The sequence below is a fragment of the Typopeltis vanoorti genome, chromosome 15 (genome assembly GCF_054136105.1).
Source record: "Typopeltis vanoorti isolate ZY-2024b chromosome 15, IOZ_Tvanoo_1.0, whole genome shotgun sequence".
NCBI classification, from domain to species: domain Eukaryota; kingdom Metazoa; phylum Arthropoda; class Arachnida; order Uropygi; family Thelyphonidae; genus Typopeltis; species Typopeltis vanoorti.
The window spans coordinates 45123570-45144697 of NC_143563.1; the positions used below are offsets into that span (position 1 = coordinate 45123570).

At 35.9% G+C, this 21128-nt stretch overlaps 1 protein-coding gene across 3 annotated transcripts in view; it reads left to right on the forward strand.

Moving 5' to 3' along the window:
- Hasp (Hig-anchoring scaffold protein) overlaps positions 1–19715 on the forward strand; it is a 208180-nt gene extending 188465 nt beyond the window's left edge. For 2 of the 3 annotated variants that reach the window (XM_090404813.1, XM_090404814.1), the window contains exons 19-21: positions 3203–3403; positions 14235–14411; positions 17629–19715. In XM_090404813.1, the coding sequence (XP_090260939.1) occupies positions 3203–3403; positions 14235–14411; positions 17629–17828 (578 nt within the window). In that variant the 3' untranslated portion in view covers positions 17829–19715. The remainder of the gene's footprint in view (positions 1–3202; positions 3404–14234; positions 14412–17628) is intronic. The other variant, XM_090404815.1, reaches the window with a different exon arrangement.
- The last annotated feature ends 1413 nt before the right edge of the window (positions 19716–21128 follow it).

Here is a 21128-nt window from a genome sequence, read left to right on the forward strand (position 1 = left end):
TCCAAGATCGCGCATCGCGTTTGTCTAAACGTATTGAAAATAATCCATTTATATTGACCAACTTTTTGAGAGAAAATTTATTTTTATTTAAATAATAAATAATAATGAATTATGATATTCATCATTTTGTACTTAGAAAATAAAGTTTTTAAAAATCTTTAAATTTATTTGGTTTAAGATTTGTACACCTAATATTTATTATGATATATTAATTAAATTAAATTAGCTAAAATAAATTGTTCGTTGAATGTTCTTGTTGGTCGAATGTGCCATTATGTTGTGCGATGTTACATTTATTAGCTAATATGTTGGTCGAATGTTCCATTGATATTACAATGTTACAATGTTGTTTGTAATGGATGAATAAATGAACTGCAATTTAAAAGTGGCTATTTGGCTAATATATTATTTTTATTTTATTTTATTATTATTTTTATTTAATCTTCGAGAATCTAAATTCATATCTGCAAAGCAATACAATAACAGCAACACCAAAAATGTTCAGAAAATTCGAAATGTTCAGAAAATTCATCGACAGGAGAATCGAAAACACTTCTAGGAAGATCGGGAGAATTTTGGAGTCAAGTGCCATCTTTCCACGTAACCCCACAAACATAATAAATTTAAGTCAATTAGTCCAAGCTTTAGTAAAATTTACTTGCAAAATAGGATTCACAAAGTTGTCAACATCGGTGACTTTGAATCTACCAGTGCGCCCTCTAAGAAATATTTGATTTTTCAAAGTTTGTTGCAAATAAAAACTATTTTAAGATAAGTTAAAAATTTTCACAATGAAAAATAGCTTTAATTTTTTTTCCCTTCTGAGTCAACCAAGGATCGAAACACTTAATAACATTTACGTAATAATTCCTTTATATCATTTAATGATTGAAGTAAAAGAATGTAGTACAACCAATTGCGTTTAAGAACATTTTAAACTAATTTAAATACATTTAATCAGCATTACTATTTGTGGAGAGAAATAGAACTAGTTTCTGCTCATAAACGTTTCTCTCAATAGATAGTGACGGTCATTAGATTTGCTTTAAGCGAACCAAGCAGGTTCTAAGTTATATAATGTTGATCTGATAACTTGTACAAAACACGTAATGTTTGTCACGTGATTCTGTGACTCATTTCCGTGATTTACTACATTCATACTTGCGTGTTTACCTTTCCTGGTATCCACCAGAAATAAGGCATATTTTTCTCCTTTTAGGTGAAGTTATTTCTTTCTTTATTTAGTCTTGAATATTTAAGACGTTAATTACATATCAAACTATCGGCTATATTTCGAATTTCGATTATTTATTTATCATGCAACCTGTAAGTCCTAGGAACGGGTCTTATTTGTCACAGTTACATTACAGCAAAGTCCATTAATACAAATGCTTCAGCCAGAGTGGTAAGGTGTGTAGCATCATGAATATGATGTACAAACCACAATATTGAAGTTGCAGATTTGGAAACAAGGTAACGACATAGAAGTTGAGCTTTCTAACTCGATTTCTATATGATTATTTTGTGCATACACCACACCATTCTGAAGGGAACAGAATGGTCTGGTATAAGCAAAATGGCACCAAACAGGTGGAACTACCTAGAGGGGACGGAAGTGTAAAGAGTATGAAAATAGGTGGTCTTGGTGAATGAAGACAATTCACAGGCGAAGTTACCACAGCTGACTTTTGCAATATAGCGAAATACAGAAACACTATCTTAGATGATGATGTGCCACGTTCTCGCACATGGCGTTTTAGAGCTAAAGGTACATTGGACATTCTGTGTTTGGACTGTAGATGAGTGCTGGCTGTATGATTTGCGGTTTCTTTTGCACTCATGTAGATGGACATGTTTGCGCAATGCATGTAGCATGTATCACGTAAACAGCACAAGCTGATAACCATATGTGGCTCCCTGTGCATAGATCACCAGTCATACGGTGATCATTATGATGATCACGGTAAGACTGGTGTGACATTCCTTACTAGCTGCATGCTGTTGCAAGTTGTCTCGAATGGAGACGAAATCTTCCAGAATGATACGCGTCATGTCACAAGCCATCATGCTGAACAATTTGGTTAAAAGAGTAGCACACACAGAGTTCTATTCAACTATCTTAAAAGGGCTCCTGATGAACTCATTGGATCGAGCCTTGGTAGCCGAGTTGGTTTTGACAATACTCTTCGGTAGAAAGAAATAGGTTCGCATCCTGTCTAGGAGACAAAGAATCTCTATCACGTCTTTTAGATAAAGGTCAGTTAATAATCTAAATCAGAAAGTCTTTTTCTTTTTTTTTTTTTTTTTGCCTGCTAAACAGACAAACCGGCTACTAGAAGCAGCAATAAACAGATGTAATGCATTGGCCTCGTAGCATTTATTTGTCTCAGCCATAATTCCAAACAGTTATAACTACAAATTAGCCTAATTTAGCGTTTACAGAAGGTTCTGAAACATGCGAGATAGTTCCCATTCAGGGACTGTGGGATGCATACTGATATCATGACTACAAATTCACATCGATGCATTGCTAAGACATCTCGTGAAATCCATTGCTACCACAAAACAGGTCCAATAAAATATTAGGTAACTGTCATAATTCAATATTATATCAATTTTGCTTGTCATTAGTTTTGTCTGTTTGTTCACATGTTGCATTTTTACAAATCTGAAATTACTTTATTTTAGTATATTTTTATATACTTCTTCTATACTCCCTTCTTATATATACTAAAATTACCCATAGAATGTATCCTAAGAATTGCCTATTAAGTGTAAATTAATAATAATAATGATAATTGAATTTCGAATTAGCTGATATTTCAGATAATATTTTATCGTGCGTTTTACCATCCTGAATGGAATATTAAGAGTAAATAATATTATCTTGGATTCATTCCGAAAACTCTGGAAGCTATAGCTCTAAAGTAGGCCTAAAGGACTTCCTTCGTGTCTGCCAGTCATTTTAGCTCTTCTCATTAAATATTAGAATACCATCACCCTCAGTGCCATCTATCGAGAGAAAGGAGAATATATTCAATACTTGTTATTTTCTGTGCATGAGTATATGATTTTAATTAGGTTATATCTCTTAATAGAGAAAAACTGTGTGTGTTTTTTTTTTGTATGTGTGTATTCAGTATTTAGAAAGTTAATAACCGACTGAGTGTATCACTTTTTTTGAACACCAATTTGTACTCAGAGGACTTGTCTTTGTCTTCAGTAATGGAATGTCCGGAGTTGACGAATGGAACTGATGATTTGTTACGCATGAATGTCACTGGAAGGAAGGTTGGAAGCAAGGCTATCTTTGCATGTCCTTCTGGATTCGGTTTACGTGGCCAGGGAGAGCTGTTATGTCAAGAAAATGGTCAATGGACAGGCACAGTACCATACTGCGAAGGTAAGTTTGAAATTGCAATATATATATATATATATATATATATTTATATATAGAAAAAAAAAAATATATATATATATATATAGAAAGTTTTTTACCTTGGGTATAATATACGTTAAAGATACCAAGCTATTTTAAACCAGGTTTTACTCCATTTCCCGAGTAAGCAAACAGACAAGTAAGTCAAGTTTGCGCCTGCAAGTAGTGCAAGTCTGGGTGACTAGCAAGTAGTGCAAGTCTAGGCAACTCGTGGTAAAGGTGGAATAAGCTCTGATCACTATTCTTAATGCAAAGCCCATCTCCTTGAGGAGATGTATGATGCTATGTATTAAAGGCAAGGGGCCACTACCCAGACCGGTTCCGACCTTTATTGAGGTCTCATCAGTGGGAGTCACGCTTAGAAATACCAAGGTTTAGGTAATACAGAGCTTCTAAGTATTTTATCAAACAAGTTATTATCATAAGGTGTTTTGAACTTATTAAATAAAAATCTCAGGATGAGAGATAGATGTAGAAAGTTTTTTACCTTGGGTATAAAATACGTTAAAGATACCAAGCTATTTTAAACCTGGTTTTAATCCATTTTGTTTGGTTGTTTTTGTGTCAATAATATATGTGTGATCCCACTATTAACTAAAATTTTTTTTCTGTTTCATAAACAGAAAAAAAAAAAATGTCAGGACAACAATATATATTTCGATTCGATCTAAGTGAGTGGTTGTGTTGTGTTGTGTTGTGTGTGAGAGAATGATGGGTGTTCAGGATATCGTAATTAAGTTAATAAAGAAGCAGTACAAAATACTACGAAAATATTTAAAATAGTAGCCGCGAGCTGACATGTTCCTGGTTCAAATGATTACTACGACAATTATATATTACTTATTTTGTCATTGATGTTCTCACAGAATTTATTAATACATACTGGAAAGATATACTATTTTCGATGGCAACTGACAGAAAGCAGAACCAAGTTGGCGTAAAAACAATGGAACATATGCGTCATTTCCGTCTTAGTCAACAAACAAAAAAGCTGTGTTATCATTTTAAACATTTAAACATCATCTTTTCCTTGCTTCCCTACTCTATAAGTCCGGTTCACGTTTATCAGAATATTTAACCGCAAACCACAAGTAACGGGGAAGTGTTGTGTCCCTTCCGTCATTTCTAACCGTACGAGGTGATATAGGGGCAACATGTTGCGATATTTCCCGCCATCGGCGTGCATTGTGCACGTGACAGCCTTCCCATCATGGAACGCATAATGGGAAACGATCGGTCACCAACACATGTAGGCGTGGGCAACAGTCGGTCGGTGGCCAAGTTGCGCGGCATCGCAACTCACTTGTTATGAGGGAGAGAACAGCCGGCAGTTTACGGTACGATCGAAGATTTCCTTTCACACACAGAACGTCCCCCACCCTTCCCCCCCATTGTATTCCCAACCAACGTGACGTTGAATTTAGGAACAGCAGGTGTATACATAACGACTTTTTTTTTTTTTTTTTGAACTCTCTTTCAACTAATCACAAAAGTTAGGATTCAAACAGAAAACGAAGAAAAATAAAAAGAAACACGGCATTAGTGCTGCTACACAGCCCTTATTGCACTTTTTTTCCCACTTTTCTTTCTTCCTTTTAAAAGGTCATTAATTGCAGAAACGCGAGAATTTTTTTTTTTTCTTCTAACAACGTAACTTAGCAGATGGTGTTTTGCAAATTCTTTCCTGTTTTAGGAGATTAATGCACAAATCAATGAATTCCTTAACACTTTTTCTAGGTGTTATCCTCGATCGGCTAGATAATGGCGCAAAATAACTGACGCTAACTGAAAGTGCGTCATCCTCAAAGGGTGCTTATCTTCAATACCACTTTCTCTTGTTTACATACCACGCAGTAATCTAAAAGATATTTTGAAGTGTCCCCGAAGAGAAATATATCGCTTTTTTGTTATTAATAAGATTCTCAAACTCTGCACTGATGATGGCAGAAGAATACGATGACGAAACATATTTTCCGTTTCGTTCCGATGGCCAATTGAACTTTGACCTGACTACGAATTCTGAATTCACATCGAAGTCAATTACTGGCCGTATAGTAGTCACTGTACAACAACAACGATAACGTAACTGATGGGATGAGTGAAGCGAACCGCGTTTCACATTCCCCTTTATCTGCGTAGAAAGTTATGCTGTTATGAATAGTTTGTGAGATTTAGGCTCGCCCTTTGGGGCTGTGAGATTAAGTGCCCTCAGTGAATAGCAGAATGGCTTTAAGTCTTTTATGCTTGTATCAGTCTTGTGGTCTTCTGGTCACCAGGTAAGGACGAAGAGATCTTGTTAATATTGCAGTATCATCTGCATATAGAGTCGAGATAGAAGCTCTAATTTCATTTATACGAAATAGCTACACTGTCAAATTTTTTAAAAATAACTTTTTTAGAAACTTTTTTATATTTATAATAATAATGGAAAATATATTATCTATTTAATATTAAAACAAATATAAAAGATTTTTGAGATTTAAACAGTATTTTTTTTAATAAAATCAAATACACCTTTATAATTTTATAGCAACTGAAGTTGAAATAGTGCATTTTGAAGGGCATTTGTAGCTGCATTAATTATTATCGTGTCTACGCATGAACAAATGAACACTCTCGTTGATTCTGGATTACTTACTTTGTGTGTAAGGGGAAAAAAAAATCTGAAAGCAGATTTTTGCAAAGTTCGGAGGTCGAATATAAATGTAAGTTTGGCGAAACCGTTTTGTTTTATTTTATAGGAGAGACCTTAAATCATTACGCTCGGTCCAGCGTACTGACATTCTACCTTCAATATTTTGCGTAGCATTCTGTATTTTATTTTTAATGATAGGCATATTATCGCGTTAAAATAATTTAAAACAGAATGCTGAAGCAATCAGTACATCCAGTTCTAACCCATAAACTACTCACAGAATAACTGAAAAGATTAAATCATTATCTACTCACAATATTACATCCAAACAAATAGTACTGACAATTCAATTACTCTTGAATTTAGGAAACAGTTATCAAGAGATGAAAGGGATATCTCGTCTTATAGTACACGTGGATTACAGAGGTTGGTGGATAGGAGGCAAAGAGGTGTATAGACAGAGACCTTCAAATTAGTTAACGGATTCTATCAGATAATACAGAAGAAATATTGTAAAAAGAGTGGATATTAAGATGGAAAGAATGAGAAACCATTCATAGAAAGACAAATAGGTTCGTACAGGAAAGAAGACAAACAAAACATATATAACATTAATTAAGAGCAAATATCAGATAAGGAAATATGACTGATGTAAATGACCACCAATTATATTGTTACACATACACTCAAACAGCTTTAGTTTTTAACCAAAGTTATTTGAGTTTCAGTACATCAGAGGCGTTGCTGTTGCATAAAACAATGGTGTGCTTATATACTTAGCAATGGCATTTATTTTGTAATTAAAAATTTAAATTAAATTAATTAAAATTTTGATTTGAAGTTATAACACTGAAGCAGAAGTTGAATATGCATACATTTTCCACAGATCTATTCGAATATGCAAGAAAACCTTTAAATTGGCAAGGCTTTAAAAATTACAGCAGAACGCTGAACATTGCTGGTTTGATGGGTGAAGCACTAATGCTTTTCATACTTCCCTTTGTCTGTGAAGGCAGTTCTTTTAGTGGAGTCTTATTGAGCTCTAGGCTCGATCTGTGAGGGCCTTGAGATTAGCTACATTCAGCTGAGCATAAGATTGATTTGGGTCTTTAATATATTTGTAGTATTCCGCTTCATTGTAGTCCGAAGCTGGTTTGATCAGCGGGTTTGGATGATTGCTTGTCTTGGTGAAGAACTTTTCTGCTAGACCATGAAAGAGCGATGAGATATAGGGAATGTTGACTTCTCTGTGAATCTGGAAGTTTCCAATGAACCATGGGGCATCCAGAATTATCCTCAGGCATTTATTCTGTATCCTCTGCCGTTTTTGAATAGTTGTATTCGAGGTATGGCTACATACAGAAGATGCGTAAGGGATGAGTGGGCGTATTACCATCTTATATATAAGTAGTTTGTACATCCAGCTTGCTGCTTCTGTTGATCATGGGCTAGAGTTGCGCGATTGCTTTAGATGTCTTCGAGTTAATGTGTTTTATATGATTGTTGAATTTAAGTTTTTTGTCAAGTATCATGTGAGCCTAGGTATTTAACTTCGGTCTGCATTGGAATCTTGACTCCTAATAGGTGAATGTCCTTCTTGCTCTGGACCTTCTTTTTGGAAAACAGTATAGCTGTACGTTTTGCTTGAATCCTCGAGTCCGTTAGACACTTTTCTAGTATATGAATACTGCTTTGGAGTCTACTGATTGCAAGTCGGGGGATCTTGCTAGTAGAGCGGTGTCATCTGTATATAATGCTGTGATGGTTGTACTAGGGTTTTGGGGAATGTCAGCTATGTAAATTGATAAAAACAGGGGGGAGGGGAAGAGAGAGCCCTGAGGCACTCCAGCCAGGCTTTTGCGTCTAGTTGATGCGATTTCATATATTTTGACTTGCATAAATCTGTCTTTGAGGTATACATCTATTTTTTTAGCTTAATTGGTAGGTTGAATTCTATGAGTTTATAAAGCAGGTCCTGATGCCACACCTTGTCAAAGGCCTTTGCAACATCTGTGAAGATTGCAGCTGTATATGGATGTTCCAATTGTAGCCTTTTGTTATTTGCTCAACCAGTCTGTATATCTGTTAGACAGTATTATGTTCTTTACGGGATTAAAATTGCTCATTCGGAATAATTCCTAACTTGTCTGTTTTAGATTGAAGCCTTGTGAGTATAACTTTTCCAGCGACCTTACCAAGACAGGGTAGAAGGCTATCAGGTCTGTAGTTTCTGGGAGTTGGGGGTTCTTTCGAATCTTTTTGATAGGGATAATGTCGGCAGTCTTCCAGGTAGTGGGAAAGTGCTGAAATCTGAGAGTAGTAGCGTTGATTATGTTGACTAAATGAATTATAGATTTTCTTGGTGGTAATTTGATTATTCTGTTGGTGATGCCATCTGAACCTGGAGCCTTTTTGTTGTTCAGATGGGCTATAATATTTGTTATTTATGCTGGAGAAGTAGGTGTGATAGGTTCAGAGTTGTCCTGGTGTCGTCTTAAGACTTGCTTGACACGGCGGTGAATTTGTAGATAAGGTTGATGTTAAAATTTTACTAAGAGGGATTACATTGTGTTTTTTCTGCTTTTTTTTTGTCAGTGTGGGCTACTCCCTTCTTGGTCTGTATTGGGGGCTTAAGTTGCCTTTCAATGCGAAGAGATCTCAAGAATTTCTAGATGGAGTTGTCCTCTAGGTTTAGGTTAGTCAGTTTGGTTTCCCAATCAAGGTTTCGGTGCTTTTGAAGAGACTCGCGGACTTGCCGATTTCATCTGTTCAGTATTGTTTTATCTTGCGGAACTCTTGTGTTTGGGTATCTTTTGGGAGCTTTGTTTTTTGCTCTTATTAGGTCCATGATTTCCTCAGGGATCCGACTGATCGGGTGAAAGATAGTAGATTGGGTGACTGACTTATTGCTTTTTTTTATTTGACTGGTTAGGTTGTTTACAGTATAGTCAATCTCCTCTTTATTGTGAATAACAGGGGATGGGCCGATGTGCTCTGGGAGAATTCTAGCGAGTTTGTCCCAAGGTATGAATGAGTACGGAGGAGTGAGTTGCTCGAGCGTACCGAGCTTAAGTAGGATGGGGGTTGTGGTCGGAAGACAGTTCATTTAGTGTTTCAGCTGATAATGGTATCTAATGTTTCTGAGGATGACTATGTCAAGTACATCTGAGCTTCCAGCTGGACTTTAATGAGTGGGCTCTGTAGGTCCTACTATAACTATTGCGTTTTGGGTTGAGTAATTGTTTAGTGTACGATCTTTATTGTTGATTGTGGAGCTGAACCAAGCCGTGTGTTTGGCATTGAAATCTCCAGCCATAATAATAGAGTCAGTAGAGTCGAGAATGGAATCCAAATCAGCTGCCAACAGTGTGATGCCGGGTGGGTTGTATGCGGCGTAGATTTTTTATGCTGCCCGTATTGTTAGTATGAACTTCAATACCTGTTATCTCAAGGTCCTTGGTTTGTGGGTCGGTCAGGATGTTGTGGCTTAAATAATTTTTGATGTATACCGCTGTGTGTCTGTTTTCTACATCATGAAGCCCCATAATCATTAGCTGGCCTAAGGTGTGTTTCGTTAACTAAGACTATATCAGGATTGTATCTGTGAGTGAACTCTTGCAGTTCAGGGATTTTGTCTAACAGACCATTAACATTCCATGCTATTATCATGAGTGAGTTTGGTTTGAATTTTTTATACATTGTATAGAGCTGTCAGTATGGATTAGGTTTCTAGATATAATCTCTTTCTGAAAGATGATGAGGAGCTTGCTTTGCTGAATTCCTGCAGCATGGTGGCAAGAGACGCTGTTAGAACTGATGTTAAGTTGGAGCTTACCTGCTCATGAGATGAAGGAATCTGAGTTCTAGCCGCCTCTGCGTATGTTTTAGATTGCGTGTCTTCCTGTGCAGCTGAAGGTGAGGTATTTCGAACAGGAGGGCAAACTGCTTTGTTGCTTATGGTGTCATGACGTGGGGGAGCAGGGTTCACTCTTGCTGACCCACGATGTTTTGGGTGTAAAGGCACCCCTTGTAATTTGCGGGGTGAAGTCCTCTACAATTAGCACAACAGGCAGGTGTAGTTCTTGGCTTGGTGTAGGAGCTGGTTTGATGTCCTTCACCACATTTTAGACATGTGTGGGCTGCACAAATGTTGGGCATAATAAGGAAAAGAAAAAGGGCCTTAGATGCCCTTTTCCTTAGAGATATCCGTCACTTCGTATATCTTCTTCTGGGTGTTGCTGATTTCTACTAGTATACTAAAGGTATTGGCCTTTTGTCAGATCTCAGCATTCTGCTAACTTTGATTGGGGTAAGTCCTTGACTAATGAGGTCGGCAGTAACCTCATCTGTTGTGATGCTCTCGACAACCCCTCTGAGGACCACTTTAAGAATTTTATCGCTTGCTAGTGTGAAGGTGTGGAAAGGCAATTTGGAACTGTCCAGCATTTTGTCATTTTGCGATAATCTGAGACAGTAGCAAGATGAATCGTAACTCCCTCATCCGTGTTTCTGGTCCTGGAGAAGTTGGTGTTTATTTCACCGAAGGTCCTTGAAACTGATGTCCAGTTTTCTTTGTCTTGGAGAATCACTGGTGGGACTTTTTCCTTTTTGTCTTCTGAAGCTTGTGGTGTTAGATCTTCTTCTATAAGATCTTCAGAGGTCCTCCATCTTTTGGTTTCATGTGCACCCTAGGAGTCTAGGGTTCTTTGGCGATGGGACGGTTGTGAATTCGCTCTCTGTATCCTCATCCTCTCCTTCTTTATCAATGACCTGGGCGTATATGTTTATAAATTCCAGGAATTCTGTATCAAACCTTTTTAATATCTTCTTGAATAGGTCAAGCAACCGCTCTTTGCTAAGGACTTGAACAATGCCATCCGTGATATCCATACTGGGATAAAGAGTGCCTTGGTAGATATACTTCTTGTTCAGTTATGCCTGATTAGGTAATCCTGTAGGCTTATAACCTACTATCAGATCCTGTAGACTCACGAGGAAGTCTACTAGTTAAGTAAAACAAGTTTGTAATGCCTGCCTGCCCTACTGAAAGGGGAAAGGCGTGTCAGGAACTCACTTGGCCACAGAGTGAAAACCTACCTCCCTAAAATACCATAAATCCGCCACTGGCCCTCGTTTCGGGTGGGACCTACACGGCCATCAGACCACATACATTTTTGATGCAGATGGGAGGGGGAACAGTAGGAAACATATTGTGTCAGAGCCAGTGCAATGTGAGATTCCCGAAAAACCTTGTATGAAATCTAATCAGGCTCAATCTAAAATAACACGTCTGTTCCCGTCAAAAGTCCAAGTAAAATCTTAAAAATTACAAATATTTAAATTAAAATTAATAGATACTTTATCAATGATAAAAAAACATGGGGTATTATCTCCATATTCTAATTAAACTAACGCTGAACTTAAAAAAAATAAATTGAGAACATTTTTATTTTTATTTATATTACTAAATAACGTAAATATATTCTATTAAGCTTTACATCCACGTGTCAGAAAACTAAGAGAATTGAAATCTGTCTGGCTAATAACTTTGTTTATTCTGGGTCATATTTTCAAAACACAATCAATCATTTTAAATCGTTTTGTAAGCCAATGAGCGGTTTTCTTTTGTAGTTCTTGAGACGTTCAAAGTGTTGAGTAAGTTTTGTGAAGTCAACAATAATTTGTGATGATTAATGGACTGGTATGTAACCCTATTCTTCTTCTTCTTCTTCTTCTGCCAATTCTTCTGTTTCTAGCTGTATAAGGTCTTTTTACTCGATTTCTTCTTCAACAGTTTCCACCTTGTCAACCGTTTATAAGTCTTTGTATTTGTCAATAATCCTGTGAATCTATAAATATATGTTTTCATCAGCCTCTTCTAAACAGCAGTTCATATTGCATCGTTCTTGTACAATGTAAAATATTATACTGCTTCCCCAAATCTCTCAGGGTTTTATGAACCTGAGGAGCAGCAAAAGCCTGACAGAAAGAGCATTTCTGAAATTATCTCTAGAAGGCAGTAATAACATTCTCATCTATGGGTTGCGGGAATGACGTAGCAATTCGGTGAAGGTGTTAATGGGATAGCCATCGTTAGGACATGTGGTCGAAAGTCGCATAAGTCTTTAATTTTTTTAAAAAAATTCAAACTTTAATGCGAAATTTAATTAAAATTTAATTTTCAAATATTACCGACCAGTCTGTTTTTCTGTAATAACGTTCTTAGAGTGATTAGTATATGAAATTGAATTGATGATAGAAAGAATGAGCCTCCATAGCTCAGTCAGCATAGATGTAGCCCTCTGGTCTGAAAGACGTGGGTTCGATTTCTGTCAGTGACGTGAGGAACTTTTATCTGGTCTTTTTCGACGGATGGTGAGTTAGCTGGTCTTATACAGAGGTGGGGGATTTTTCACCCGGAAACTCCGGTTTTTCGTCCCTCGGAACAGACAAACCAACCAGTAGAACACACGCAATTTACAGACAAGAGTACTTAGAGGCATAGGATTAACCACCTTATCCTCGTATTACGGTTAGGAAATCCAAGGATATTTGGAAGGCTTAAGGTGCCTGTTAAAGCCACTGATGGATGGGTCGATAGAAAGAATTTGTCGGATACTTCCTCAACATGGATTTGTTAAAGGTCTTGCTTTAGTAATTTAAATATATTGGATACATTTGATAAAGTACAGCACGATAACTTAGTTTCTAAATTGGGGTGTGGTGGGAATTGATGGTAAATTGGTGAGCGACAGAGATTTGAGACTGTCTAAATGATAAATGTCGGTGTATTGCCCATGGGGGAGCGTGTCCAGAAATGAGATGGCATAGGTCTGTTGGGGGCCACTAATATTGAATTTATATACAGATGATATAACATCTGGTTTAAAGGGAGATTCATATATTTACAGATGACGCAATATTGGAGAAAATTATGAAAATTAGCCCTGATATAAAATCATCAAAGAGGATTTCGATAGGTTGATGCTATGGGCAGAAGAGTGTGGATTCTCTCCAATGTCGATAAGCACAAAGTTTCCTTGTGTTGTGGAACAAGGAGAGGGAATGCAGTGTATTATATTAGTGGATATATAGTGCACTGCAAGAGGTGGAAAACAAGTGATTTGAAAGCGATTTGGGACAAAAGATTGAAGTTCAAGAGACACTATTAATCCGAGACAAAGGGATGGCTGTGCATTATGTAAGACATTGATTAAACCTCACTTCCGCTACTATCGTGCACAAATTTGGTCTCTTAGTTTTTTTGGGGTAAGGGAGAAATATCAGAAAAGGTTCAAAGGGGGAGATAACTAAGGCGATTTGAAGACTGTGAGCTATTGATTACGAGAACAAATTAAGTAACTGAATTGCAGCGTAGTGTCAAATAGACTGAGGAGGGAAGTATGATAGGGAAAAGGGTTTTTCAGTGCAAAGAACGAAGGAGAAAAAGGTCAGTGGAAAATGCCAGAAAGAGTGATAACTGCAATATCAGTGAATGAGTTTAAGGAGAGAAATAATCGGCTTTGTGTGAGCATCACAGATTATCCCTGAAAGTTGTTCGTATCGTTTCTGATTTTAATTGTAAACATGAGTAAATTAAGCTGATGTTATGTGTTGAGTGTAAACTCCTGCAATGAGCCTTGGATTCAATGGAGATGTCGCTATAATAATAATAATAATAATAATAATAATAATAATAATAATAATAATAATAATAATAATAATAATAATAATAATAATAATAATAATATAACAGAACTATTATTTACTTAGTTTTCTGTTAAACTGTTTTCTGTTGAAGAAAAACTGAAAATCGTCTATCGAGAATGTATCAGCAAGGTCACGAAGAAAAACGTTCTAAATTTAAAGAGATAGATGGCGCGAGTGTATTTTATTAGAATCTTCCATCTTAGTTCTGTTTTGTGTTTAAGCATATCGTATTTATTTTATTTTGTATGTTTAATTTTCATTTAAACATTATGGTCCGAAGGGCATATATATATATATATATGCCCTTCGGATTATTGTATAATGAAACTTGTTAGAACTACACTATTAACTACATTAGCCGCTTAAAATGTATCACATGAAATCTGAAATAATCTAAACATTTCTTTGCCGAAACAACCCTAAAAAGTTTTACTATTTTTTTTCCTTTAGAAGTCGTCTGCGACTCCCCAGATGCTCCTGAGCATGGTTATCTTCAAGGTAGTAGCAGTGACAGTTACAGAGGAGGCGAAGTGCTTCAGTTTGCTTGCAATACTGGATATATGATGGATGGAACTGCGATTATTGTATGTCAGGAGAGTGGACGCTGGTCTGCCCCAGTGCCAAAATGTAAGTGAATAGTTGTTTTTTTTTCTTAACGTTGACCGAATGGCGAGTTTGAATATTAAGCACCCCCCCCTCCCTCTATCTCTCTCTCTCTCTCTTTCTATTTGAGAGTTAATCTCTCTTTTCCACCTAGCCAAAGCTTCTCTGCCTTAGTAGAGAAGCTTTGGCTAGGTGGAAAAGAGAGATTAACTTCGTCACAGTCACGAGAAAGACGCGGTGTTTATCTTTCATAGGAAAGAACTAAGTTTAAATCCCTGTTCCCTGCCCCCTAAAACGTATTCGAACGTAGATCTTTCATTTGAGGAGTTGGATCAAATTTCCTCTCAGAAAAACTGATTTTTCATCCCACAAAATATGCCAGAGAACACACGCACATAAATTTTCTTTACTTTTTCCCCCCTCTGCATTTACGTCTCTTACCGGGCCATATGGTCACTTTCGTACATCTCAAAGTCTTTGTTGAAAGAAGTGGTAGGGTAGAAATTTAACACCCTTTCTACACACAATTAGAAAGGCAGTCACAAACATCCATGTTCGATATAATTCGAATCTACACCTGGTTGGGTGGAGAGTGGTTGCGTTATCCACTTGGCCAACTAGGCGGCCACCGCAGACACACTTAACAAATATAATACACTAGTCTTACAACCTCAGTTATTTGTACGTAATTCCAATCCACCCAAATCTAATCCTATTCCCCTGAATGAGTTAGTTTCAAATGTTTTGCAGAAATAGTTTAACTCTTTTTGCATTAGTCCAAAATAACTCAACTATAACTCCTTCTATTATCAAATTGATTGTCTCTCTTGCGTTATATCTAAAATATAGCACGAGCCAAATTAACCGATTACTTGCCATGCAACTAATCTGGCTCGATTCTACAAGCATCATTGGACAGTAAACAAACACTTGAGTCCAAAGGATATGAGGTACTTTTGCTCTAAAATGTTTTTGCTTACATAAAATTTAGAAATTATTGAAGCGTGTCATTGTCATCTTCCCCAGCGTTAGGTTGAATGGCCCGTCACGGTCAAGTTAAACCTAAAAAGGGCGGTTAATTCTATCTGCATAGTTCCCTAGATTTTTCATTTGCAGGTATTCTTCCAGGCCAGTGTGTGTCTGTCTTGGTGGATGAAAAAATTTGAGTATCTGAGCGGGAGACCCTACTTCTTCTGCGAGACTGGATAACTCGCCTTGAGTCGAAGAACTCTTATAAAGATTCTTCGCGTACCAGCTTCGAACTCTGATTTTTCCTCAGCTAGGGCATCATTATCAAATGAACTTCAGAGTTATCGAAAAATAACTCTGAAGTTATTTTTTAGGTATGAGTTTAAAAAAGCAATTTTTAAACTCATACCTTCAGAAATCGTAGTCCTTCACGCTTAGAGGATTATCATATTGACATTTATTGATAGTAAAATGTTTTTTCCCTGTTTTTTTTATTTTAAAATAGTAATTATAAATTACTACAAGAAATAAATTACTATTTTTGATTCAGAGTATTATTATAATTTTGATAAAATAATTATTATTTCAGGATCTCTGAAACATATTTTGAATACCTTCTGCTTAAAACACTATTTTCTGCTAGTAATCATATTTTTGAGGGAATTTAATATTTATATATTTATCAGGAAAAGAGTGATGATATATTTGATTATTTTGAACAAAGGAGACATTTGGCTGGAGGGGGGAAATAGTTTTAAGAATTGCGATATTCAATATGTATCATTTTACGGAACAAAAACAAACCTACTTCCAAGCTAAATTCCAAGGCTCGGTATTGGAAAGATCCATCTTTAATCATGCAAAAAATATAATTAAAAGTGTTTACCTACTTATAAAATTCAGCTGTTCAATGTAAGCTACGAATCCACCTTCTTCTACATTATTTTATATGTAGAATAATTGAAGAATGTCTTTAGATGTGAAATAAGACTCACCATATTTACGACCCCACTTATGGATTGCAAAAATTATTCAAAAGTCAAAACGTAAATGAAAGATATTCCTCATGCGACAAGTATCAACAATTTTTATTCAGTTTTATAAATACTACTTTAGTTCGGAATAAAGCAGAAATATAACCGGTGCACTTCCGGTTTCAAAGAGCCCCTCTCCTAAAAAAATAACGATTGGGAAATTTACTACGAGAATATGAAATAAGCTACAGGAGTCTCAAAAATGAGTGCAATCCAACTAAGTTATATGGAGTAGCGAATCTGCGGATAGCTATAGTAGTGATTATTTAACATATAACTTACTGCTCATCATTCTTCCCCTCCATCCTACACCAAACTAATCGATCTTTGCTATGGCTATGGACTGGCCACTCCAGTTTTTCTTTCAAAAATATAACGTTGATTTCGAACACATTTGGCAGCAGTGAACGTAAAACTAGATACGTCTTAATAATAATAACTAGATCTGTATTAATAAGACTGTTATGTACTTCTCAGAGCACAGCTATTAAAATGCAATTTCCTAAATTATGTTCACTGTCTAACTTACCTTGTGTACTGCTGTGACCTTTGGTTTGGCGCAGTATGACCAGCGATATCCTGTGCTAATAAACCACAAGCTGACCAACCAACCAACCAACTGCTTAACTTGGATGCACTTTTGATACTTAGTGGATTGGAATAAATGAATGTAACGTTCTGGTATGAAAATAAATTGTTTCTCAGGACAATAGATAAGTGTGAAGCCGAAATAAATTGTCACCATCTACTTCACAGCTTAATTTCCTATCATCCTAAGAATTTTGTCACAATCAATTATTTTTTTTTTTGGCTAATGGTCTGTTAAACAAGAGCCAGTTATAAGCGTTGAATCCACAAACGAATAAAAAGTATGGACAGTAAATATTCAAATTAACAACCATAGAAATTACGAAATAACTTTTATTATGCATAGTTCTGTAATCACGTGTCTAGTGACATCATCATTCTTGAATAATAAGTGTCGGGTCACAGAATACAAATGAAAGAATGAGCAATAAGATAATAGGAGAAGGATTCGTTTGTGTCAGACTTCGTTTTGAAGTCTGAAAATAACAAACTAATTAGCGCCAAACAAAATAACAACTGCCTTGTTGAATTCAAAAATACCAAAGTCGATTAGCTCTCCTAACATCCAACACTTAGTCCTAATCAGTTACTCAATCACTGTACACAATATTTACCAATCTGAAAACTAATTCTGTTTCTCTTTTACATAGGTGTGCCTGCTTGCACGTATCCTGGAACAACTCAAGGAGCCACCATATCGAACGTCAAGTTCTATTATCGAATCAACGAAACAGTGACCTTTGATTGTTCGGAGGGATCCGAACTCAGAGGAATGGTGATGTTGCATTGTCTCGAAGATGGCCGATGGTCAGGCAACATCCCCACATGTCATTCGGTGAGAAAAGGGTAACAGAAATGACGTCATGCTTCTTTTCCCTTATTTCTCCAAGAACCCAATGCTATTGCTGTGATGAAGAAATCTATCTTTTCTGAAATCCTCAGCATGGGACTGCTAAGGGAGACACTCAAAACTCCCCGAGCCAAGTGGAAACACATGAAAGATGGTTGCTACTTCCCAAATGAATAACTCTTGTTTATATTTCGTATGCAATTTATATCAAATGATTGCAATTTTTCATTTATAAGATGGCATGAAAAGCCTGTACATCTCTTATATACTTACGTTAAGTAGCCTTTAATTTTATATTTCATAATTAACTCTCAATAGGTTTCATAATGTGATCCACATTTCCCCATGTATTTTGAATATTTATTGTAATAGTTTTTCTTTCTATTCTTTTGTGGGGGTTTCAACATAATTTGTTGATGAAAAAGAATGCACGAAACTTCGATATGTACTTGAAACCATATCAGATATTTTTCTCAGGCAAATCCTTTTCTCTAACACACACACACACACACACACACACACACACACACACACACACACACACACACACACACACACACACACACACACACACACACACACACACACACACACACACACACACACACACACACACACACACACACACACACACACACACACACACACATTCTCTCTCTCTCTCACTCTCTCTCTTTCATACAAACACACATTTCTTAAAGTATTCTGAAGAAGACATTGTAAGATTTACACTTTTTCATTGAACATCTGCTGTATGCATCGTTCTTCATCTGAGTAGTTATATGTCTGAAATGTTCATAAGTATTTTTGTGCTCTTGTAGATCATTATTCTGGTCCATTGTTCTGGTTCTCAAAATGTTTATTCCTATGATTTTCCACTTTCTTCTCTTCTGCTTGCTAATTTTCACATCATTCTGCTCTCGTGATATTTTAGTAAGTTTACTGCATTTATATTGCCACTATAATCAAGCGAGTCCGTTCTATATGTCCTTCTATGTTTTAAAAGCAACCATTCACTTCGAAAAGTGAAAAAAGAAGTAACAAACGAACCCAGAAGGATCTCAAAGTCTAAATATCATCATAATAAAGCTTCTGTTATAAATCAGTAGAAATCCAGCTTAATCCAATCCTCCAATACTAAAATAATTGTACTGAACATAATGATATACTGTTAAAAGTTTTTGTTTTTTTTTAAATACAAATTCTAAGTCAAAGTATTTTTAAACTGACAGAGGTCGAAATAATGGCATTTCATCTATAAGTAACTTAGCTGACATTGGCGACATGTAGTGATAAAACATAGAAACTAAACAAGCTAACATTGCCGACATCTAGTGATAAAACATAGAAACTAAACAATATAAAAATAATAAATTGTCAGTATACTGCCAGTGGGACGTCAGCCTAGTTTAGTCGTTTGGTTAATAGCCCTGGTGACTTTAAAGTATGCTTAAGTATACTGAAAATAAATAAATTAATAAATATCTTTACAGGCGAACTGTAAGAAACAACTTATTTGCTGAGTGTGTCTTTGTGTGCGTATAATAACCTATTGAATTAATGTGTGTAGCAGGCTTAGTTTCATGTTAATCAGTCATGCAATTCCTCTCTACGATTTATTGTAGCCAATTTTCGAAAAAAAAAAAAAAGTATTTTCTCGCGTAGCATTCAGGACACAGAAGTTAGGAATGTGTTATCTGCCATCCTGTGCGTTTTCCTTGCCTTCTGCTTGTACACAAAAATTCATCTTACTGCCTCCTCGCTGTACAACGAACTCTTGGAATGGAAACTGTGGATTTTGATGTTAAAAAATGAATCGAGTTTTCTTTTGTTTGCGTTTTGGATTCTCTGTTTGTGGTGTCACTTAATGAGTATGCATGTGCTATTCGCCTCATTCAATGTCTGTTAAAGCTCTGCCTAAAATCATTAAAGTGATTATGTTTCCAGTGGTGGATGTTTTTAATTACGCAACATGTACACTCTACACGAAAATAATAAGTAGCGGCAAATATCATGTGATTGTCTTCGTTTGATGTGTGTGTGTGTGTGTGTGTGTGTGTGTGTGTGTGTGTGTGTGTGTGTGTGTGTGTGTGTGTGTGTGTGTGTGTGTGTGTGTGTGTGTGTGTGTGTGTGTAGACCTTTTTAAGCCAGCTCAGACCTCTAGTAAAATAGGGGATGAATTTCGATGTCGGATCTTTCACGCCGGCCGATAAAAATCATCGACATTCATCTCCTACCTGAAATCACTGAAAACATGCCCACAGCAGGATTTGCAGACTGTTGGCCGAAGGCAGGTATGCTCTCCAGTCGGCCAACCAAACTCACAATAATGAATAACATTTAAATAGCATGGCGAATAGAATGGTTTATGAATTCAATACACACAAAAGATTTAATTTGTTTTATGGCACTTTAATTTACAACTCTTTCATTTTTGTAGTATCATCAGCGTCATCTCACTACAATAATAAATACAACATGGATCAGAAGTGGTTATGGATAAAACTATAATGTAAAACTTGAAGATTTTGTGCAATCAATTTGTATGTATTCCTTGATATATCGTGATTTAAATCTATCCTTTAAGAATCTCATTTAGTCAGCAATCGACGAGTAAAATAAAATAAAAAAAGGGTATTGTTTTATCGAAAAGAAATATTTAACTCTTCTATATAGCGATACGTTGATCAGTATTGCAAGGAGTCCATTATTGTTCTCTTGAAACTGCGAAGATAAATAGAAAAACATGATATGAGAAGTACGAAAGCATATCGTATTAATTCTTTTATTTTAATAAAACTTCATTGAGTCATGAAAAATTAGGCTTCAAGCAGAAATATTTCTATAAAAAAAAAAAGAAAAAAAAAACGTATATAGACATGACACTACATAGGTTGAATGCTGAACTGGTATGGATCTGTGGAGTTTTTAGCGATAAAAAATAAAAATAAACACAGATATAGCTGATAAAGTGTTTATTCCATAATTCATGTTTAAAATATAAGTTTCTTAATAAAATATATATATATATATATATATATATATATATATATATATATATATATATATATATATATATTTATTATAATAAATAAAATTCTTCCTCCCTCCATCACCCAGATGCACAATACGTTAGTTCTTTAAGATAGGCTATCTCCATAGGACACATTAGAATCTTTATAAGGACTTTTTTTCTTTCGATTGAAGACGAGTTATCTTGGCCAATGTAGGTCCAACACGCCACTAGATGGTTGATCATACTATTCTAGGAGTTCCTACCTAAAGGCACTAGGTCTCAAC